This window comes from Galeopterus variegatus, unplaced genomic scaffold, assembly GCF_000696425.1.
Source record: "Galeopterus variegatus unplaced genomic scaffold, G_variegatus-3.0.2 Scaffold1592, whole genome shotgun sequence".
Lineage (NCBI taxonomy): Eukaryota > Metazoa > Chordata > Mammalia > Dermoptera > Cynocephalidae > Galeopterus > Galeopterus variegatus.
In genome coordinates, this window is record NW_007727703.1 from 26,297 (window position 1) to 51,129 (window position 24,833).

General features: G+C 36.9%; 1 protein-coding gene across 3 annotated transcripts in view; it reads right to left on the reverse strand.

Annotated features, from left to right (window-relative positions):
* Nucleotides 1-18,548: 18,548 nt before the first annotated feature.
* The window catches only part of VCAN (versican), a 110,155-nt gene continuing 103,870 nt past the window's right edge, over nt 18,549-24,833 (reverse strand). For all 3 annotated transcript variants that reach the window (XM_008577865.1, XM_008577864.1, XM_008577863.1), the window contains 2 exons: nt 20,723-20,905; nt 18,549-20,575 (listed from right to left, as the gene is read on the reverse strand). In XM_008577865.1, the coding sequence (XP_008576087.1) occupies nt 20,448-20,575; nt 20,723-20,905 (311 nt within the window). In that variant the 3' untranslated portion in view covers nt 18,549-20,447. The remainder of the gene's footprint in view (nt 20,576-20,722; nt 20,906-24,833) is intronic.

Below are 24,833 nucleotides of genomic sequence, written 5' to 3' on the forward strand. Positions count from 1 at the left end.
GAAACTGTTGGACATCACCTAAGCTGCACACGTTGAGTGAGACTCTGCAAAACCCACAGCAGCTGGAAAGCTAAAAAGCTGATCACAGAATTCAGCAGCATGCACTACTGAGAAGACAGAGGTTAGAGTTTAAGCTCCAAAGTGGACAGGCATCAGTAAACATCACAAAGTTTTAGTCAAGATGTCAGATGAGTTATGCACCAGGAGTAGAAGAACACACAAGGACTAAGGGATGCACGATTAGATCAAATAAGGTGAAAAAATTTTATATGCTACCTCTAAAAAATGCCTAAAATCACACCTTTGTAAGATCTGTCTACCAGAAGAAAAACTAACTCTCTATGAAAGAAGTAAACCAGAGCCTCTACTGTTTTTTATTTTTAATCCACAATATCCAAACTTATGAGGCATGCTAACACCCAGGATATGTTTAGATTTACTAAAAACCAAGAAAGAGAAAAACAATCAATAGATTATTTAGATATTCTTTAGATATAAGAAGAATTTGGTCAAATAATAGAAAAGAGAATTAAGCTGAAATTGAAATAGAAAAAAATCAAACAGACACTTTAGAATGGAAAAATACAATAGTTGAAATTAAGAAATCATTGGGCCAGTTTTACAGCATACTGAACACAATATGAAACAGGATTTGTGAGCTGGACAGCAGGTGAACAAAAATATTGAAAAAAGCATAAAGAGAAAAAATATAAGAAACAGAAAGTAAGAGACACTCAAGGCATAGTCAAAAGGTGTAAATCTTTTTGATTAGAGTACTGATACTAGAGGAATATGAGATAGAAGAAATATTTAAAGAGAAAATTGCCTATTCCACAACCTTTGCTCCCTTATTTCCAAACTCATCATTGCATCCTGAAGTGACGATTTTTCTCTGAAAAATCAGAGTATCTGGTCAACATTCTCTTCTATTTTTGAATGCCTGCTATGCACGGTGGGTAAACAGAAGAGCTGAGCTTGAAGGACAGGTCTGACTGGTGCCAGAATTTGGTGACTGCTCTTTGTCCTATACTATGCTGCATCCCTGCTCAGTTCTGGCCCCTGCTCCAGTGCTATATTCTCTATATTCTCTCATAGGGGTTGGCAAACCATAGCCTGTGGCCCAAATCTAGCCTACCACCTGCTTTTGCAAATTAATTTTTATTGGACCCAAGTTATGCATATTTGTTTATATATTATCTGTTGCTGCTTTCACACTACCAGGGCAAAGTTGAGTGTTTGCAATAGACACCATAGGGCTAGCAAAGGCAAAAGTATTTACCATGAGCCCCTTTATAGAAAAAAGTTTCCTGACCCCTGTTCTAACTCATAACACAAAGGAATTTGCTTATGGGAATCATAAAGCCATCACTTCCATAATTTCTTAATCGATTGGTTAAGTACTATTAACTTATCATCCCTTAATATAAAGTAAGTGATGATGCTGTTGCTCTGGTGAGGAAGACAGTCATATGGTGCTTGGAGTGAGAGGTAGTGCAGTTCAGCCATAATGAGCAATGCTCAAAATTAACTTTAGGCTTGTAGAACAGAAGTGTTCTAGGTTAGAGGTCTCCTAGATCTGCCCTTTAAGAATGGGATGTGGAGGATTAGAGTGATGCAATGCATCCCTGTGTCACTCAGAGTAACCCCAAAGGTCCAGCTCCTCATTACCTCTGTCTCACCTCCTGCCACTGCTCCCTTGTGCAGCCTGCTCTGCACACCAGCCTTCCTGCTGCTGTCTACTACGTTCAAGGACTCTTCCACCCCAAAACCTTTGCACTGACTGCTCCCCCAGTTTGGAACACTATTTCTCTGATACCATTTTAACTAAGTGTCACATCTTTGTCAAGTTTTTGATGAAATTCTTTTTTCCCCATGAGACTTACCAGACATCACTGATACTGCATCCATCTTGCCTGTCCCCATCCCCCTCCTCACGGTTTGTCCCAATGTCATTATCCCTTTCTCTGCTTTGTAATATACTTATTTATTATGTTTATTTTTATTGTGTGTCTACCACCCACTAGGACATAATCTCCATGAGGGCAGGAATTAAGAGAATGTTTTTTTTGTTGTTCAGTAGTGTTCCCAAAATAGCTAGAGTGACTGGTAATAATTCCTGCTTATACATATTTATATGTCTGTTGAATGAATGAGTGTACTTTCACATTTTGTTCCAGTGTCCCAAAAATATTTTTAGGGCAATTTAGACTCTGTCATTTTGGGACTGGTCTATATAAGTTTGACAGAGAAAGTCATCTTTCCCTTCCTCCCTTGTCACAATCCCCCTACACAAAATCCATTCCTACACAATGAATAACAAGGGTCTCTCAGAGATTTCTGGTAAATGAGATTTTCTCGAGTCATGTCTTCTAATCAACTCATTAACCAAAATCTCCCAAGTTAGCAACTAAAAACTAAACACTGATGTCAGGCCATTAGCGTTAACCCGGTGTTATGGAACAGTAACTTTAGATGTCAATATTCTATTTACATCTAAAACTCAAGTTTGGCTTAAAAAACGTTCACTAGTTGATATCACCAATTTGCATTAGAACTGTTGTTCGACCTGAATTTGTTTTGTCCCTCTTCCAGGCTATCATTATATTCTTCATGTCTTATTTCTATAAATATAAAAAATACATTATGAGTTTCCATATACAATTTCTTGGCTCCAGACCAGGTCTGAATGCAGGAATTGGCACCACATACTAGGACAATTACCAACAAAAAGTCTTTCTCAAAGTTCTTTATGTGTTTTCCTTTCATGACACAGAAGATTAAGTAACAAAGAATTTTCTATTCTATAATAAAATCATCCATTTTCAGCATTTTATCTAATGGAGAAAATTGTTTTGTTCTAAGTGAAAATAGAAAGTACGAGTGCTAGTAGATGAATTCATATCTAATTATCCACTTCTCAGTTTGTAGAAAGGCAATACTGGGACATTTAAGCTGAAATCTTCTGCCTAGAAATCAATGTAATAGAAGCCTGATTTTCTATAGAAAATATTTCTTATTGTTGCGAACCATATTCCAAATTTCCAAGTATAGATCTACTGAATAAATTTTTATATCAATTCAATGTTAGTATTTAAATACATTTTCAGGGGGAAGGAGAGGGACCTCTTCTTACAACACAAGCCTTACATTGACTCTTAGAACATTTAAATTCTTGCACTTATTTATTTAGTGTGTTTCCTAACTTTCAGATTTGAAACAACCTGTCTGGTATACTGAAAAATAAGCAAGAATTGCTCAAAGCACCATGTAGACTCAGGTCACACCTTGGACTTTGGGTCTCCTAGAAGCATCTACTCTAGGATCTGGTTGTATCATTTTTTAAAACCAATCAGATACGAAATAAAAAAAGACAAGCCTTAGGAAACAAATGAGGAAATGCTATGTAGACCCTTCTAAATTTGTGTTCATGTGTCCTCAGTATCACGCATGGCATCGCAAAATAGTAGCATATTGATTTAGGTACTAAGGACCCAGGATAGAAATGGGGAAAAGATACAACAAACTGCAAGAATTGCCTTTATGTGAAATGTCCCATTTGTAAGAAGTCCATATGTCAAATGTACCACGTGTAAGAAGTCAAGTCCATACAAAGAACAAACAACCATTTGTAGTCATAAGAATCATATACATGGAGTTGTACATTTCCCCCCAGGATAGAGTAATAGGGACTAAATTTATCCTTTGTCTTAAGCAACTAAAAAAAAACCCCATAAAAATATAAAACAATGATTTTCAGATATTGAACTACAGGCAGCACTGGACAGTGATCCCTGGGAGATGAGGAACAAGTGAGAAAACTGAAAAGATGCCTTTCTATTTGTATAGCTGAGAAGTAGAGATAATTAACAACCTCCAAGCAAATCTCTTCAACTGGTTTTTCATTTTTCAGAGAAAGCAAGAGCATTCATCTATACCACAGATATGTGCTGAGTCTCCAGTGGGTTACAGTTATAGGCTCTCAGAGCTAGTAAGGAAGATGAGCAAAAAAGTAAACAAAGAAATAAATAATACACTTTCAGCTGAAAAAGAGTATCATGTAAAAAATAAAACAGTAAATGATTTATAGGAAGGACTGAAGGGTTAGTGTTGAACAATGGGGTTGAAATTTTAAATAGATGTTCAAGGAAGGCCCCACTGAAAAAGTGGCATTTTAGTAAACATCTGAAGGACGTGAGAGAAGCAGCCAAGTGGCTCTCTGGAGGGTGAGTGGTGCAGGCAGACAAAAAAGCAAGTGCAAAGCATGGAGGTGGGAGTGGGTCTGTCATGCTCAAGGAGCAGCAAAGAGCCTGGTAGGGCTGGAGCAGAGTGACTATGGAGGAGAGCAGCAGGAGGAATCCGAGAGGCACTGAGGGGCCTGTTGTATACAGAACCCACACAAACGGGGTGCATTTGCAGCACTCACTCTGACACACATGGACACCCATTAGAAGATACTCAATAGTGGAGTGGCATGCTCCAGCTTAGGCTTTCACAGGCTCACTCTAGCTGCTCTGGTAAACTAAAGTGGGGCCTGGATGGACTCGTGAGTCCAAACAGGAGGCCATTGCTTACTCCAGGCATGAGGTAATTGTGGCTTGGACTGGGGTGGTAGCAGTAGAGGTGACAAGCTAGGGAAGACAACGGATGGAGGAAGTAGGAGGGGAGGTTAGGAGTCTGTATTTGGATGAATTAAGTTTCCAATGCCTATTAACATTCAAGTAGAGATGCAGGGCAGGCAACTGACTATATTTGGAATTCAAAATAGAGGTCCAGGCTGAGTCATAAATACATACGAGGGTACTTCAAAAAGTTCATGGAGGGCCGGCCCGGTGGCGCACTGGATAAGTGCGCCGCTTGGGAAGCGCGGTGGCGCTCCCGCCTGAGGGTTCGGATCCCACATACAAACCGGTTCCCGCTCACTGGCTGAGCGAGGCGCGGGAGCAACACCGAGGGTTGCGATCCCGTTGCCGGTCCCCGGTCCGGTACGGGGGCAACACTGAGGGTTGCGATTGGTTGCCAGACACGGAAAAAGACAAAAAAGACCAAAAAAAAAAAAAAAAACTTCATGGAAAAATGAAATTAGAAGATAATCTGAATTCTTCCATGAATTTTTTGGAGTATCTTTGTATATGGCATTTTATCAACAAGGAAGAAAGTATAAATAGGAAAGAAGTGGAGGAACCAGCAAGGGAGATGCCCATGAAGGAAATGCTACGAGAGGAGTTTAAATGAATACTCAACTGGATCAAATACTTCCTGGCATAAAACACAGCCAATGTGTCCTCCTTAGCCAGGGGACCTGTGGAAAATATTATCTTTATCATTTTTAAAAAAATGATTGGACTAGGAAGAGAATTTATGTTTTTTTCCAATAGTCAGCCAGAAGAACCTGGGGTCAGGAAAATCTGTAGTTTCTTTTTATACTACATTTATAAATCTTTATACCCGTGGTAAGGTTATTTTCATTACAAAGATCACTAGCCTTAGAGATTGATCCTGAAGAAAAGTAAGCACTGGAATTTATGATTCCAAAGTCTCCACAAAGATTTTAATGGGAAAGGATTTTAATTTTGCTCCCAGTGCCCTGAGTTGCAAATAGGTGGCAGAGGAAGTTGTTGCTATTTTCATAGCAGTACAGCATATTTGTACTGGAGAAAGGTACACTGCAGAATTCTGAGATATTTTCTGCAAATAACAGAAGCATATTTACCAATAGCTATTACTTCAACGATACTTTTAGAAATCTGTACAATTTTTCTGCTCTTGTACGGGATACCTTATCATAAGCAATGTTACTTACTGCAGGACCCAAAGCTATAGATGGACAATTTCAGAGCCAAAAACCAGAAAGAAAATTTTATGTATATATGCATATATTCATATATAATCTTTATATTATTTATATATTTATTATATATTGCTTATCTAGTATGTATTTATCATAGTGTGTATATATAAACTATTGGTGACATGCTTCCCATTGTTCTAATGAGACTTATTTCCATTCAGAAAAAAATGAGTGATCAAATTTTATAAAATAACATTCTATTTGAAACTAAAATCCAATTTCATATTCTTTTAAAAGTCACCATTTCCGCTGAGGCTTGTGTTAGAAACCTCTGAGTATTAATTCAGTAAAGAAGATTAAATATTAATACAAGTGTGGAATAGATCATTTTTTTCCTTTCTTGGATTTAGAACTTCCATTCTGCTTTTCATCCTGAGTACATGAGGCAAATAAATGTACAAGGACCAAATAAAACTAGGCATATTAGCATGTCATAATTAATACCAAATGACAAAAAATAATTTTTGCAGGCTAGCTTGAAATGAGCTTTTTTGGACCCACGTTAATTATGTGCAGTTTCAATTTTAATATTAACCACCAATTCGTGGAGCTGACTTCAATCGGCTTCATTTGTGTTTTAAATAATTACTGTTGAATAATGCATTATGCATTACACAGATTTTCATAGAGAACCCAAGTTTCAATTACCTGTCACTTCAAATTACAGGCTCCCAGTAATTAACTTCTGCCACATAACCCTTAATGGAACAGACCCAAGCTAATAGAAAGTGTGAGCAAAACTATATTGCTGGTTTGGCATGAGTAGATTTCAAAATTAACCAATTGGTGTACCTTTTAATATATTTTTCTATAGGAATTAAAGAATTGTCTGGTTAACCTTTCTGAGTCTCCCTCATGTTAATAAGAGAGACATTAGTGATAGTATTTGCATCATAGGGATTATTCATTCACATGTCTGGACGAAGGCTTATAGTTCAGTTGTCAGGATTTCATCAGCAATCTGCCTGAAAACACCTTTAATCCAGTCACGAATTATTTCTAAATGCAGAGACAACTAGTATTATACTTGGAATGAAATCCAAGGGGGCTTTAAATCAGATTCTGTGAGAAATAGTGGAGTGGAGGGTGGGGTAAGAGGGTGTAAGGCGAGGGGTGGAGGTACCTAGCATATGTTTTATACGTTTGCCACCTGTGGCCAGGTTTGAGAACCATGGCCCTTGTATTAGTCTGTTTCTCAGAAAATACATGGAACTGGGTAATTTGTAGGAATATGAAATTTATTGCTCACCGTTTTGGAGGCTGGGAAGTCCAAAGTCCAGGGAACACTTATGGTGAGGGCCTTCTTTGGTGGTGGCTTTACAGCAATGCAGAGATCTCACATGGTAGAAAACGGTGGAGCAGAGAGAGACTGACTGCTCACGTGCTCTCCTTTTATAGCCCTCAGAGCTACGACCCTGACCACCATTATTAATCCATTCACTACAGCACGGTCCTACAATCTAATCACCTCTTCAAGGGCCTATCTTTCAATTACCATAATAGGATTTCCCACCCTCAACCATTACAGTGGGGATTTAAGCTTCAATGAGGTTGCAGGGGCATCCAATCTACAGCAGCACTACGTGATCATGCCACAGCTGCATCACCTGCAAACAAATTAGAAAGGCAAATTATCAGATCCCATCCTAAACCTACCAGATCAGAAACTCTGGGATCTGGGCACAGTAATCTATGCTTTAATAAGCACTCCAGGAGATTCAGTGATGCCCACTGAAGTGTGAGAACCAGTGACCAAGATCTTGCTATTCAAAGTGTTTTCCCTTCCAGCCACATCACATCACCTGGGAGCTTGTTAGATACATGGAACCTGAGACCCCATCCCAGACCTCCTGAATTGGAATCTGCCTCTTAACAAGATCCCCAGGTGATTCCTACGTACATTAAAGTTTGAGGAGCACTTCTCTAAGACAGTGGTTCTCAATCTTGAGCACAAATTAGAAGCCCTTAGGGGAGCAGTAAAAGATACAAATGCCTGGGGGGCTGCACAGAGCCTCCGGTTCTCCCTGCTTCACCACAGAGGGCTCTGCTTTGATGAGTTTAGTATGTCTATGTTTGGAATAAGTTTTCACTTAGGGGAGCAGTAAAAGATACAAATGCCTGGGGGGCTGCACAGAGCCTCCGGTTCTCCCCGCTTCACCACAGAGGGCTCTGCTTTGATGAGTTTAGTATGTCTATGTTTGGAATAAGTTTTCAATGTAAGTAAAAAGGGCTCTAGTGCTACTAAACAGAAATGTTTGAAACACCTTTGGCCTCACATACCATCCTCTTCACTGAATAGCCTCAGAGGGAATCACGATGGCTGAAATAACTGAGTCCAGCTCTTGCTTCCATCTATACAGAGGGCCTCATAGCATAACCAGCTACCAAAGTGGCCTCTGATTCTTTCTGGGTGTCCAGACATTCCCACTGATGCCCTGTTGTGTTCTCTGCAGCTCACACTGTGCCAGAGCCACTCAATTCACTTTGCCCATTCCCTCCAACTGTGGATCACATTTTGTCCCTTTTGCCTTAAAGCCCGGCACTGCATAAGGCTTGGCTTCAGTCTCTAATAAAAATAGCTCCTTCAGCTTCTGCCTCAAGGGGTAGGTGTAGATGGGATAGGTCTCTGTCCTCTCACTTCTCCACCAAGGGAAAGAAAAAGGAAAAAGGAAATACCTTTTCCTTTAACTTTCAGCTAAACCAAACCCTGCCCACCATGGAAATGTATTCATTAAAAAAATAAAAATGATTCCTATGAATTATCTTTTCACTGTTTATCAGATAGCACCAAATCCTAAACCCCAGCTTAGGTCCAGTTAGGAGCCAGCTACCTTAGGTGAGAAAACTGAGCCTCAAGAATCTGCTTAGCTAGTAGATGGGGATGCTGATCCCACATTTTAGGTAGATCTGCTTTCAACCACACCTACTCTGACTCTATTGCCTGTGGTCTGGCCACCGTGTCTCCCCCCAACACCCCCTTCACAGGGTCAACTCAGGATCTTCCAGTGGTGTTCAGGATAAGCAAGAGGGCTTTTCTGTCTACTGTGAGCATAAGTACACAGTTACCAACTCCCAACAAGACACTGGGAGACACAAGAGCAGAAAGTTCAGCTAAAATGTTTGGCACCATGTCAGTACACTGTAAGTCTACTTAAAGATGGCAGAAGACATGACTTTGAAAGAAATATTTGAGGCAACATTTTCAAAAACAGGGTCCTTAATTTGGCCCTGAATTATTACGAACTGCTTGTTGCTTGAATGTAAATCTTTCTTCCTACCCCCAAACATTTATTTCTAATCTGAACTCACGGTCTATTTCTAGTTTCCAACAAAGCTTGCCTTCCTTTGAAACGTCTTTAATCCTGAGACACATAATATTTATTTTTAGTGTGTCAGCACAGGTATTGGATGTTGTCAGATGATTTCTGGGCAGTTTTCATGTTTCAAGAATAATTACTAAAAACCAGAGGAGTTATGATGTAATAAAGTCTGAAATGAATCTAAGAAATAAAATAGAATAATTCTCAAAGTGTAGTTCTTGCTCAAAAAATATTTGTGGAATGAATGAAAAAATGAATGCACAAAGGAATGAAGTTGTGCTCTTATATTTATAGCCTAAATACAAATAGATTTCTAAAGGTTATGAAAGCTTAGAGCACACTGCCATATTTTTTTCTGCTACATTTTCTTTGAAAGCAAAAGTTGGATTGTTTAATTTGTATTCACTTCAAACACTCACATATTCGAATGTTTATATTGAATACTCTTAGGACATGTGATATAAGCATATCTGACTACTATGAGTGCTATCATGTGGACTGTGTATTTGCAAATTTCATGCAATCATTTCTTGATCTCTGGGATCGAGTTAAATGGCTGCATGGAGATTTGTCCACATCTCGCAGGAAAACATCTTCTAATTTTGTTCTAATGGCAAATATTTACTTTGGTAAAATAGGCAACAGTGAGAGTCACAATGTATTGACATGCAGCATGAAGTGACTGACACTTACTCTGACTCTGCAGGCTTAGATAGACATAAATTGTACCTGTATTTTTCTAAACATTCATTTATTTGATATTCTAGAAATCCCAATAGCCTGAGTAATTCTTATTTGCTAAGCCAGCCACTAATTTAGGTGGCAGACAACCACAGATGGCATATTTCTGGAGCAGAGTGGTGAGAGGCAAATAGCTTAACATTTTCCTGTTTTTGTCCTCAGCTTCTGATGCTGCTGGTTAATAGAACTGCTCAACAAGTAAGGTAATAGGTTCTGGATGGTGCCTGTCACAAGGACATAACAGGTCTCTGTCCTAGTTTCACTATGATGTTATTAACATCATCCACTGACCTCAGTTTTTGCTGGCTCCACCTCTGCCTAAGGAATAATAAGCAAATGTGTTAATGAGCTGCAGAGTCAAACTTTTTGCGTGTACATCTTTAGATCTACCTCTTATGCACTAAGTGACTTTGGGCAGTCAGCATAATCTCTCTGTGCCTCTGTTTCCTTGTCAATAAATAGGAATGACAGTAAAATCAATGTGAATATTAAGAGAGGTGATTTAGTCATTCATTTAACAAATATTTATTGAGTGCCTGTTGCATGCCAGGGGCTATTGCAGGTGTTAGAAACATAGAGAGCAACAAGACAGAAGAGGCCCTGTGCTCATGGAGCTTATGTTCGTGTGAAAAGAAACAGATGGCAATAGACTTATGAGAATGACTGGCACCCAATAAATAGTGCCTTCTACACAGTTACTGAGCACCCTTTGGAGCCATGTGGGTTAAAAATAGTGATCTGAAGCAAATATTCTCTTAAGCATTTACTTTTCTGTTTGTGTTTTTTGTATTTTTCAACAAGTTTAAAATGAACTGGTATTAGTTAGGTAATAAACTAACAACCAAAAAGCAATGACATAATTTAACACATATCTAAAAGTGTCTTCGTGATGTCTAATGGAGAGAGTTCTAATTTCGGTAATGTTTCAATAAACATTAATTGTCCATGCTGTTTTCAGCCTAGATATGTGTTTTCTAGTATTAACACAGTGGCCCATTCATTCTGTTATTTCAGTATCTTTCAACCTTAGTCTAATCTCTGCCCTGAATCTCCTCCTTTGAAGATGGACCAGACTGTTATTTCTGTGTTTTCAAACCCTTATTTAATTAAAAATAATTCTAAATTTGTTTCATCCTTATATAATCAGAAATTCCCAAGCCCCTTACTGACACTGGTACTATTGGCAGTGACCTTCCAATATTTATTGGTTTTCCATGTAAACTGTCTTCTATTTTTATCATGAATGTTTCATAGTATTTCTATTTTCCTAAACTCTGTATGCTAAATGTTATACTTAGTATTTTTCTTCTTTCCTTCTTTCTTAATTAGAGCATCACTAAATCCCAATGCCTGTCTTTTAATGACGTGTCTTGGCCCAACCTGGATTAGTATAGCCTCTAGAATCCCAGCAAGAATTCTTTCTTCCCCAAATCTTTCTTCAAAACCATAATATTGCTGTATTACTCACATTCTTCTGGAATTACTTTGCAAATTTTCTTTTTTTTTTTCTTTTTGCTGGGTTACTTAGTGTCTTTGCTTATTATGTTCATTTTAAAATTCCCAAATTACTTTTCTCGAACTATATATCCTTATACAATATGAACGTATCTGTTAATTTACCTGATATTTTAAGAAGAGACTCAAGGTTAAAAGTAAAAGTATTGCCACATATTATGCAATGAACATACTACTTATTAAAAAGCCTGTATAATACAGATGTTCCCAAATTTTGTTTTAAGAAGTTGGCATTTCCCTTTAGTGCTAAAATGGTATTTCCAAGACCACATGGTATTTGACAAAAACAGACAAATTTTAGCAGAATCCTCTCCCCAAATATTCTTGGCACATTCCTTTAGGGAACATTGCCTGGTTCCATAAATCCTCCTTGCATTTCACTCTGACCCAAGGCAGCCTTCCAGTGCCAGGTGTGTAACTCCAGGCCGTCCCTACCTGGCTAAGACAGCTGCTGATCTTTCCACCTCTCCACCCCACCCAAATGAAGGCATGGCCCATTTTTCACTTTTGAAAAGCATGGTGAAGACTTAAAACTACCCTGAGGACTTGAGGAAACACAGTATTCTAATACAGCTAAGCAATGCTCAAAACTGTGTACTTTTTCGGGCTACTTTCAGAGTTTATGGGCCCCCAAACAGATGTTTACTGGAGGTTTCTCTCCATTTCAGTACATCTGCTGCCATGTTGCTAGAACCAGCTTCTTTCTTCAACTCAGAAAGACCTTCTACCAAGAATTTTCTACTCCCTGGAATCAAGACCCCAGAGAAAATAAATCAAATATGTGTTAAAATAAAAGCTTAATCTAAAGGATACAACATTCTGTATATGAGAACAACATCTACTTTTTGTTGCAGAGCAGCTTGGTTCCTTCTTTTACCAATTCATTTCAAAGTATGAGCTTAGTCTTAAACTTGTATAACCTAAAGGCCCTCCTGGAATAGCTTCTCCAAAAACAAAGGGGGAAAAAATCTTCTCTGAAAAATAAAGGCATACCTCTATCTAGAGAAACAAAATCTGCTGGCAGGTGAAAAATAGCAGTCTTCCTACCCTTCTCATCCTACTTTTCTTATATATAGCCATAAAATTTAAAAAATATTGGGGTTTAATCTCAGAGGAACTTGTTATGCCCATATAGCTTGACTCCTACTCTTTTTTTTTTTTTTTTTTGCTCCTAATTATAAAACAAGCATTGAAAACTGAACTTGATTGTGATCTCACACTGAGAAGTATTACATTTTATTTTGGAAATTTAAGCCAGAGAACACAGCCTTAGGACCAACCAGTGTAGCCATGTTTATGCATAGCTGAGGCAGAAAAATGGCTGGCACTTGCAACAATCACATGTTTGGTGTTTAATGGTTACAAGAAAGGAACTAAAAATATAATCTCATAAAAGCACACAATAAATCTCTACGGAAGAAAACCAAGGGAACCTGTGTGGAGGCTTCCAGACTGTAATGTAGCATGCCCACCCTATGATTGATATAAACTGGGTTACGTCAACAATTTCCCTGAAGAAATGCATAGAACACTTTGTCAGTCAGGAACCCAACAGAAAACAGATCCCATGAAACAGGATAAGTTGAAGAGGGTTTAATAAAGGGACTATTACAAAGGTGAGCAGCTTGAGGAAATCACAATTTCTAGTGCAGTGTCTCTTGCGCCAACAATAGTGGAGAGCTCTTGCTACCTCCTTTCTGAAAGGTCAAGGTGAGAGAGCAGCAGTGGAACCAGGAGGCAGAGAGGACTGTGTGGAGAATGCTGCCTGGTAGAAGGTAATGGCTTTAGCAATACCGCCAGCCCATGGCAATCTCACGGGATTGGGAAGGAACCAAGGGGTCATACACACTGACATCACTGTCCTCTCTCGCTGATTTCCTGCTATGTTCCCCATGGCTGGACCCAATTGGAGCAGCCTGTATAGTCAAGTCAGTCTCTCGGAGCACAGAGCAGAGAGAGAAGTATGGAAAGTGTATCTGGAAGGGCAAAATATGTTCCACTGAGTCAAACAGTGTTTCTGGTCTTTCATTTCTGCCTCCTACACAACTGCTTCAGGGAGAGTCTGACTTTGATCAGAGATTGAACAGGAAACCAAACTGATGTAATTAAAATTAAAAACTACAACAAATTTGATAGTTGAACTACTTAAGATTTCTAAATCAATTCCTTCCACTCTCCTTGAACACATAATGCCTGGAATAGAGTGTTTGAGGGGTTTTTCCAAAGCATTTTGCAGAATATTAGATTGGACAGGTAAGTAAGGTCTGTGCACATAAAATTATACTTTGTTAGGCAATAGGTTCTGAAGAATTCTGTGCTGGGGGATATCAAGCTCCAATTGGTACATTTTAAAGAACACTCTGCAGTAGCTGTAAAGATAATTTGTAAAGAGATGCATCTACAGAGAGTACATCTATACAATATATTGAGGACAGCTGGGGTACAGAGAAGAGAATGGACATGAGAAACTTTCAGAGGTAGAATTAATAGAATTTGGTGATTGATTAAACATCTAGCTTTATTAAATTAGCAGCTAGAATGACTTTTATGCTCCTAGGTTTAAAAAAGGTGTGTAGATGATTGGGGAGAGGGGTGAATTCAATTTGAAATATATAGAGTTTAATATGCCTGTGGAATGCAGCATAATGTAGGGAGTAGTTAAAGCCATGGTTATGAATGTAACCAGGCAAAGATAGAGAGTAGAAGAAAGAGATGGCCCACAATGGAGGCTTTAACAACATTTTGAGAAATTACCTATCTTCCTACTTTGGTGCCATTACTAATCTTTCCCATCAGACTCCATAAGGACAGGGACTTAGCCAGTCTTGTTTGTAACAGTATCCCTTATGTCTAGCATAATGACTGGAACATGGTAAGTGCTCAATAGGTATTACTGAGTGGCTGGTGAATCCAATCTGGCTAGTGAACATGGGAGAGAGTGATTTGGTGTAGGAACTAGAGTAATTCAGAGATCAATTTGTTCCAAAGTATTCTCCCACCTAAATCTCTTCTAGAGTTCACCACTTAATTTAAGGTTCCTTTCCTGGCTGGCTGTTACTGGGAAGTTACATGATATCTTCTCTGCTTCTGTTTCTGTTTTTAAATGTAAATTAATTCCTGCATTTAAAATTTTGTTTTAGGTCTTTAAGAAATGAGAATTTTTAATCATGCTGCTTTATTCAGTTCTTCCTGTAGCGAAAGCTTTGTTCAATTTTTCTTGTAAAACCAGAGGCCGTTCAAAGGTTGAAAAGTAATTATCACCAGTTTGATAGAACACATGCTCATAAATATGGACAGATGATGTACTAAAAATCTGAAAGTACTTTAAAGACTGTGTCTCTTAGAGCAGTGGTCTCCAAGGCCTCTGATCCTGGGAGTACCCTAAGACTTTCCAAGGGTTACATGAGCATACAAGTGGAAATAATTTTTGGAACTTTAACTTCCATCTGGCCTCTTTCCTAAAACCTGTCTGCCTGAGGTTTCTGTGGTGGAGGCTGCTGGTTCTACTTTTGCATCTTCCTTTATACTACTTCTCATCAACTGTAGACTGATCAGAATCACCTGGAGCATTTGCAAAACCCAGGTTGCTTTCCACACTCCCCAAATCTCTATTTCAATAGGGTGGGTCTCAGGATTTGTATTTCTTACAAATTCCTAGGTGATAGTATTGCTGATGTTTCAGGAAACAAACTTTTGAGATCCAACGACTTGAGATAATTGCCCTTTTTCCACTTTATTTAAAAAAAAAAAGCAACCACCACATGAAACACACTTCTTTATCCATTCTGTCCATTCTGAGTCTTAGGATATATTGTCATGGAATGAAAAACTCTGAACAAACAAAAGACAACTCAAATGAGTGATTTTGATGACAGTGTGACACATCCTTTTTCATGCCAAGTGTTTACAAAAAAAAGTTGAGGACATCATTGAGACGTCAGCTGAGGTAATTGAAAATAACTTTTTTTTTTCCTTTTTTTGTCTTTTTTCGTGTCCGGCAACGGACCGCAACCCTCAGTGTCGCGCCCGTACCAGACTGGGACCGGCAAGGGATCGCAACCCTCGGTGCTGCACCCGCCCCTCACTCAGCCAGTGAGTGGGAACTGGTCTGTATGTGGGATCCGAACCCTCGGCGACCCGCCCCTCACTCAGCCAGTGAGTGGGAACTGGTCTGTATGTGGGATCCGAACGCTCGGCGGGAGCGCCGCCGCGCTCCCAAGCAGCGCACTGTAGCAGTGCGCCACCGGGCCGGCCCCGGAAAATAACTTTTGATAGATCCCTATGTGAATTTACATATAACTCAGAAAGAGCTTAAAAATTTGGAACATTGTAATTGCATAATAAAGCTGTCATTTCCACCTTCTTATTTATGTAAACAAATTTTCTCAGTGTTTAAATATATAAAAACAAGATAGAAGTAGGTCATGCTAAACAATGCCACATTCTAGTTTTAAGTATTATTTACCCATGGAAATGTGAATTGGGAAAAACAGCCCTAATCATCCCAGTAAGATATATTTCTAATAAAATTTTATAATTTATATAATTATCTTTCAAATTTTGTAGTAGCTTTACATTTTTTCAATCAATTGTATATCAGTGAATTATAATGATAACTCATGAGAAAATTTTTAACTTTCATAGCATTAGGTTCACAAGAAAAAATTTTGATGTATATATGTTTGATAGATTAATCAATAGAAGACTGTCAAGAATATAAATGTGTAACATTTTGATAAATTCCATGTGGAGAACAGAAATTTTAAAAAAATGAGTCCAAAGAAAAATACAAAATTTCTGATTGTTAAAAAAGACTATTTTTCTTCAAGTATTTTTTAAAAGGATGATGGTAGGTATCAAACCACATGATATTTAAATTCCACTGAGTATATTTGAGAGTGATGTTACGTGTTTATTTTTGAATGGCAATATTTAAAATATGACAAAATAACATCCCTTACAATTGTTTAACTTTATAATGAAAACATTTTTTGTTGAAAACTTAAAATTTTAGCGTCAACACTGTCAAAAATCATTTAAGACTTCCTGCCTAAGGTAGGAAACTTTTCATCTCCAGCAACAATCACTCAATGGACTCAGAACTCTGAATTAAATTCCAATTAAAACCCAGGCTGTGCTTATTCTGTAAACACCTCAACAAAACCATTCTTGTTCTATTTTGGCATTTGCTCTTTCTTGTCCAGCTGGGATCAAAACATACAGAAATGAGTAATAATGGGAAAAGATTATACAATCTTGAATGACTCATTCAGAGACCTTTATAAACTTTCTGTGTAGACTTGTTTTAGAAAAGAACTATTTGGATGAATTCTGATTTTTAGAAATGCAAGTTTAGCAAATGCAAGTTGCAGCACAATAATAAAAAAAGAAAAGATGCACAAATAGCAGTGCTAACACATCACCATGGGCCTTTTTCTGTGAAAACCATTTCACTGCTCTTCTAATGTTAGGCAACATAAAAAGAAACACATTAAAATGTTGGTCGTCATTGAGTCTTTCCCACTTGATAATACCATCTTTTGCCTTTATCTAGAATATATTTTCTCTCATAGATTATTTTCTTGGGAAATAGTCAATCACAAAATCAACTCTGAACCTTTTTGCAACCTATTTCCCTTTTTCTGATTTTTTTCCCAAACTTCATAAACTTACTGTGCATGATGTATGATTTCTGGGCAACTAGCTCATGGTTAATCCAGTTCCTACTCCCGATACTATATTGCAAGTTCACTTGATCAGCAAAGGTCTACTTACTATCACATTAAAACGATGCATCCCTCCCTATACAATCTCTCTTCTTTTCCATTTCAGCTACTCTGGAAAACCACCTCTTCTTAAATAGTCCCCTATTTAAAAATGGATAGAGAGCCACCACTTGCTGACCTTGCGTAGTACAAGTCTCTTTAAATTTCACTCTGTCTCAGTATTCTGGACATCCCACAGATTCCATTATTTGTATCTAGATTAATATATAAAATGTTTACATATTTAATGAGAATGTACATGCACAAGTAATGCAAATTCTTGTATATTCCCTGGGGTCACTTCTGTTTAAAGTTCTAGGTAAAAGATATGACAGATTGCAAAGTAAAAAGACAAGCTCAAAAAAGAAAAAAAAATCTCTTCTACATCTATTCATGCCCAACTCCCTGCATATTTTTGACATTCCCAGCGTAAAAGATATGACAGATTGCAAAGTAAAAAGACAAGCTCAAAAAAGAAAAAAAAAATCTCTTCTACATCTATTCATGCCCAACTCCCTGCATATTTTTGACATTCCCAGAAACCTCAAAGTAACAACTTACCTTTGATCTTAATAATATCTTCTATACAATTACAGAACATATAATGGATTTGTTCTTCCAGATTACCAACACAGATACTGAATAGAATGGGCTCTAAAATAATTCCCATGGGATCCATCCAGTATATAAACTCTATGTAGGCAGAGACCTGTGTAATCCATTCACTGCTGAATCCTCGGGGTCTAGTACAGTGCCTGGCACACAGTAAGTACTTAATAGTGAATTAATGAAAAATGAAGAAATGGATGGATATCTGAACGAATGGGAACTTGATGTTTTTGACATCTTCTGACAATTATTTTAGATATGATCATCTAGCAAGTAAACTAACCTCCTAAATGTATAACCAGCCGGAACATAATATTTTGTATTTTTCTTTAGAATATCATGCAGGCTATAGAGATTGCCTGCTTCTACTACATGCCATGTGACTTTGGACAAATAACTTGAGCTTTCTATGCCTCATCAATCAGACAGTAACAGCACCTCATTCACAGGCTGGTTGTGAGCTAATGCACATAAACCAGTTGGCCTGGTTCATAGGAAGCATTCTGTAATGTGAGCTACCACTTTTCTTCTTGCCTATTTTTTCGTATTTGAGATTAATGCATAATATGTAGATGAAAACATTATTAAAATGACTATCTCGATTTTTGCAGGTACCCATATAATCATCTCTTTGCTAGCCACAAAATCATTTCATTCAAGCCAACAGCTTGTTCTCCATGATGGAACCAGAATGTAAAAATGTTGGTGCACACAAGCATTTAAAGTTGTAAATAACCAGACCAGTCACAGTATAGTAAAAGAAGGATTTTAGGTTTCTTTGGTGAAACAAAAGCAGATATAAAAAGTTACAAAGATTTTAGATTTTCATTCATTCACAAAAAAAAATGTCATTCACATTTTACACTATACATGTTATAATATAAATACAGGAAAGAATTATGTGCATTGTAATGAAAAAGGAAAAATAAAAACCTAATAGGTCAACACAGTGTTGTTCTGTGCTGTAGAACACCTAAAGTGGATTACATTTAAGGCAGCAACCAAGGGAACTTGCTTAAAGATACTGTGTATGATTGTAGCTACAGTCGTTCCTTCTAAGCCAAAGGAGGTTTCATGAAAAAGAATCAGTGTTGGGCCAGCCCCTGCTTGCTTTTCCTATTTTTCTATTCGCATTTTATTTGTTATCTACTTTTCTCAAAGTTGCTCTAACTGAAATAAGGGGAAGAGTCCTAAATACCTTCTTTTGACTACAGATTTTTCTTTAAACATTAAATTAAGTGGATAATGATTCAAAGTCATCTTCAGCAGTCACTTTATTCAAATAAAGGGGAGAAAACAGAGTAGGAAGGAAGAGACAGGGAGAAAAGTCAACACATACACTCCACCTAACAGGAAGAAACGCCCACACTATTTCTACATATATGCTTCTTGCTTAGGATGGGCAAACACCATTTGCTGCTAACTATACACTTTTCCACTCTTTTCATAATAAACACTGGATGCATCTATTCATCACATTATTTAACCAGGGACAAAGTACCTATATTAAATGGTTCCAAACTGTGTGGGGAAAGTATAAAGGCTAACACTGAAAAACAACTAGAAACTATGTCAATTTTCAGGTCTTGGGGAAAATAACATCCAATAAATTAAATCAGTATGGCTTACTTCATTTATTTATGTATGTTTCACAGCTGCAGCATTCATACATGAACATTCAAAACTTTATAAAAGATTAAAATGGTTATATATACAAAATTTCTTTTTTTTTTTTTTTTTTTTTTTTTTGCATGTGTTGTTGTTTTAACAATCCCCCACCCTCCAGAGCCCTAGGTCTATATCCATTTGCAATGCATTGATCTGTAACCTTATGAGTTAGTGTTATGAAAGCCATTAAAAAGTAGACCTGGTTGAGTTAATAATTAGCACTTTGACCCCTAAAAAATGCTCCTGGTCATAGAAAAGTCCACCATTCAGGCCTTTCTTGTAAGCGAAGAAAAGGGAATGCAGCAAAGAAGAGTTCCGCACTGGAGTCCCTAGTTCCATCAAGATTCCTAATGGATAATGTCAGGCTTCAGCATCACGTGGAAGCAAACTGCACCTCTGGCTGAGATGGGTGCAGTGACCTACAAGATTCTGTATTTGCTAGTTGTCCAGGAAAAGTCATTCTCAGTCTCGCTGACAGTCAAAGGGCAAGGGAAACCATTTCCAGCCTAAACAAAGTACATAAAAGCAGCCAAACCAAAGATTAAAGACCTCTAAGGCCCATAATCATTATTAAATATGCCTGAACTCATTGTGACTTTTTATTTTATATACAGGATTAAAATCAACATTACATCATCTTATTTACACGGCCATTGGTGCTGAAATTGAGCTTTTTAAATAGTACAGTAGGCTGGTGTACATTAGGAAATGGTCTGCAGTACAGGCAGATAGAAAACTAAAGAAATTAGATAGACTGGAAATGGTTACTTTCTGCCCTCATTTTCTTTCATTTTGTTTACTTTCTTTTTGAAATACCAATACTTTCATTTAAAAGGTTTTGGGAGCATAGCAACCCAAAGTGACTGGACGGTGGTCCAAAAATCCAAACCAACTGATAATACTTCTTGAGGTGATAGGAAAGGCACAGGAAGTTAGGACTTTGGCTGAAATGATGAAAACCAATGTTCGCCATTTTAGGGATCAGCGCCTTGACTCCTGCCACCTCCGGCTCCAACGATGTTCATGTTTTGATGTATTTATTGAATTGTCCTTTGCTGATGAGGAATTTTTAAAGTATTTCTTAGAATAAGTCCTTTGGTATGTAGATGCTACATGGAAGGAAAAAAAGAAAGAAAGAAAGAAAACAACAACATTACTTGCTCCATACCCTAAACTACTGATACCGTAGCCGTAAAATGAGGGTGTCTAGTAGTTGTTATAGCACGGTTGTCCGTTCTTTCTAAAGGACCACTTACGGTTCATGCAGGTAATTTTAGGCATAGCCCATCTTCCATTTCCTAGACACCGGATAGTTGGAAGGTGGCGTTGAATGAAACCATCTTTGCAGTGATATCTAATCAGGGAGTTGATTTCATAACGAGGTTTCATCTTTCCAAAGGTCTTGGCATTTTCTACAACAGGGGGTTGGCCGCAAGCAACTAAAGAAAAGCAAATTGGGTTATTTCCAAACAATCTAAGTATTTCAACTAGTATATGTCCCTTTTTTTTTTCCTCTTTCCCTCTTAATAACACCAAAATCAAGCACTTTCATCAAAGGCAATCATTTAGAATTAAGAAACTGAAAGTTTTCAAGATAAAAATTAAATGTTGAGGCTCTGTGCCAAGTTTTAATCTCAGATTATGTCATCCAAAACTGTGTTTTATTAAAGAACCACAGGGCTAACTGAGCAGACATTCATCTACCCATCTGGCAGGACCACTTCTCTGAAGGAATTCCAAATTAAAAAGCACCTGTCTCATGCCAACAAGAGGCCTGTTCACCCTGTCTTCATCATCATCCCAAAGTTTTTATTTATTACTCACCTACACTTAGGACAACAGTGGATTTTTAACAATTAACCAGAACTATCACCTCCCTGAAAAAAGTCACAATCTATTATAACATCATAGTTTTGAAATATGGACATATATTCCAAGATATAAATAAGAGATCTTCTGGTTCTGTTTATGTTTATTTGCTCTTTTCTATCTCCTGCACTGAGATGGGGTAAACAGTGCATAGTATTCATGCCTCAGTTTTGTAGTTATCTTAATAAATATAAATTTAAAACTCTTGGAAAAAGTAGATGAGAGTAATGCTCAAAATACTCAACCATTTTAAATTTACGATTAAAAACTCTAAATATCGGCAAACTTAGCAATAGTAGAAATAATAAAAAAGTAAAAGAAACTTCTCAATTAGGAAATTCAAGAAGCTGGGAGAATTGATTCAACTAAATTTGTACTAACTTAAACTTTTATTCAACATTAGTGTGTTTATTTTAAATTATATACTTAAAATTAACTTTAATTATTTTGTATATATATATATATATATATATATATATAATATTTGGAATATAACTTTATAAATATAACATTTATAATATAACTTAGTAAAGAAATGCTAGAATAAAAGTCATAGGTGAGATAAAACAAAAGGGCAGTAACACAGCACTTAGGGCTTATTTCTACAGCAATAAATCTACAAATTAACATGTACTCTCACAGTGTCTGGGCTGTAATAAACTAATAGATATATCAGATACAGGGGAATTCTACAGAATGCTGACACCACAGACCGTCAAGAACATGCCATATTCACTTGTGAAATAATGCAAAGCCTCAGTGGGAGAATGACTATCAGAAAACTTGGTACCCAGATGTTTGGATGTCAACATCCTAATATTAAAAGTTTACAATTAAATTATTAATTTAAATTATTAAAGTTTACACATTCAGAAGGTTGTTTAAAAACATATTCTTTTGCAATGACAAATTTGGGTTTCACTTAAACATTAAATTCTTCTAATTTACTTTTGCATGACCCTAGTCTTGATACCTGCACACTTCTTTTATTATAATATATTATAATAGGGTCCAGATATGACCAAGTATCAGATAAAATGAGACCAAAGTCATACAGAAAGTTCAAAATGATCAATTACATTATATTTGATTCTGTGCTATGCTGACAAATTAGAAGTTGTTTTTATAATTGTGAGGAAAAATTGTATAGATTTTTTCTAAAACTATTCATATGTGAAGACTTATTTAAAAGCTAAAATAATTCAATAAGTGTGTATTGGCAAGGATAGGAAAATAGACCAGAAATAGATCCACACATGTATGCTTGATATTTGACAGATGCAACATGGCAGAGCAGGGGAGGGGAGGAGAAGGAAGAGGTAGACTTCTCACGTGGACAACCAAGCATTCAAATGGAAAAAATGTTTGGTTCCATACCTGAGAGCATACATAAAAAAATCAACTCAAAATGGTTCAAACGCATAAATACAAAAGGCAAAACTATAAAACATTTAGAAAGCAATATAGAATATTTTTATGATTTTATGGTAGGTAAAGATTTCTTAAGACACAAAAAGGTTTAAACCATAAAGAAAAATTCAACAAAATTAAGAATTCTATTCATCAAAAAATGCCATAGGGTAAGGATAAGACACACTACAAACTGGGAGAAGATATTTTCAATGTAAGTGTCAAGGGATTAGTAACCAGAATATAAAAAGAACTCCCACATATCAATATGTAAAAAATAAGCAACCAATTTTCAAAAATAAGCAAGAGATATAAAACAGAAACTTTACAAAAGATGAGCTGCAAACAATCTATAAAATATATGAAAAGATATTCAGGGAGAAGTATCCAAGAAAACACAAATGGAATCACAAAAGATAATATTTTATACCCACCAGATTGGCAAAAATTTTAAAGTCCAGTAATATCAAATATTGGAAAAGATGTGGAGTAATAGGACCTCTCACACATTGCTAGTGGGAATGAGAATTAGTACAGTCACTTTGAAAAATAAATTGGCATTTTCTAGTAAATTTGATGGTACATATATCCTATGACTCAGCAACTTCACTCCTGGGAAACTCACAAACTGCAGAAACTCACAAAACTCAGCCAAGAAGAAGTTCAAGAATGTTTATAGAAACATAGTTTATAATAGCAAAAACATTGAATATAACACAATGTCCACTGACAGGAGAATTGGTAAATACAATGCTGCATAGTCACAATAAAATACTATGAAGGGTCTTCAAAAAGTTTAAAGAAAGATTTGTATTATCTTTTAATTCTATTGTTTCATGAACTTTTTGAAGTACCTTCATATAGCAGCAACAATGAAGAACATGTAGCTACATGCATCAGCATGAATAAATCTCACAAACACAATGCTGAACAAAAAAGAGGAAGGCACAGAATACATACAGTATAACTCCCATTATATAAAGTTCAAAAATGTACAGAACTAAACAATTTGTTGTTTCAGGATAGAAGCATATGTAATAATGTTAAAGGGAAAAGCAAGGGAATTAAGTCATTATCTCTGATGGGCTTTGGGGAGTAAATGGATGGGACTGGGAAGGACCCACAGGATATTCCAAAGATGTATAGTTTGCATTGAGGGATTTTAATACTCCTTTTGTATATATTATAATCCTTCTTAACAAGTATTTAAAGCTAAGTAAAAGGAGAACTATGTAGGTCCATAGGTTTAACGGTGTCTAAAATAACATCTTTCATGAAAATCTATAAACATTTATAAACTTCCCCAGAGTACTGATTAGCAAAATATTGATTGCACGCAAATAAAAGTCAGACAGTGGGGAGATAAATTACGAGAACGGTTTTTCTTCTTCTTTAACGAGGTAAAGCCAATGTTTTATAGAACATGTTCTCCATTGGGAAGTGGAAACCATACAGCTGTTTTTGGACATCTTTTTTGGCTATAGGGTGATGGTTCTCAACTTAGTGCAATTTTGTCTCTTCCCTGCCCCTGTTCCCAGGAGGTATTTGGCAATGTCTAAGGACATTTTTGCTTTTCACAATGCAGAGGGCATGTAAAGGGAAGGACGATGCTACTGACATGCAGGAATAATGCTAAACATTCTGCAATGCACAGGACAGCCTCCCACAATAAAGAATTATCCAGCCCCAAACGTCAATAGTGCTGCTGTTGACAAATCCTGCTAAAGGAAAAAATAACATAAGAAATATAAGAATGTTTAGGTTATAAAATGAAAAGCATGACTACAGGGACCATTTGGAGATCTAGGAAGCAAACATGACATTTGGATAAAGACAAACAGTTCATTAAAGACTTCTTACACTAAACAAAGGAAAACAGCAAACACTTGATTTGCTGTTTTTATGAGTACCATCATGGAAGGGCTGAAGTAAGGCATAAGCACAAAGTCAGGAAAGCTTCTCATGGAGAAAGGATATTGAGAACGAGTGCTGTCTTGGATGAGAGATCAACAGAGTAACATAGGCATTGATAACAGCTGAATTTCATCTGACTGCAGCTTTTTTTTTTTTTTTTTTTTTTTTTTTTTT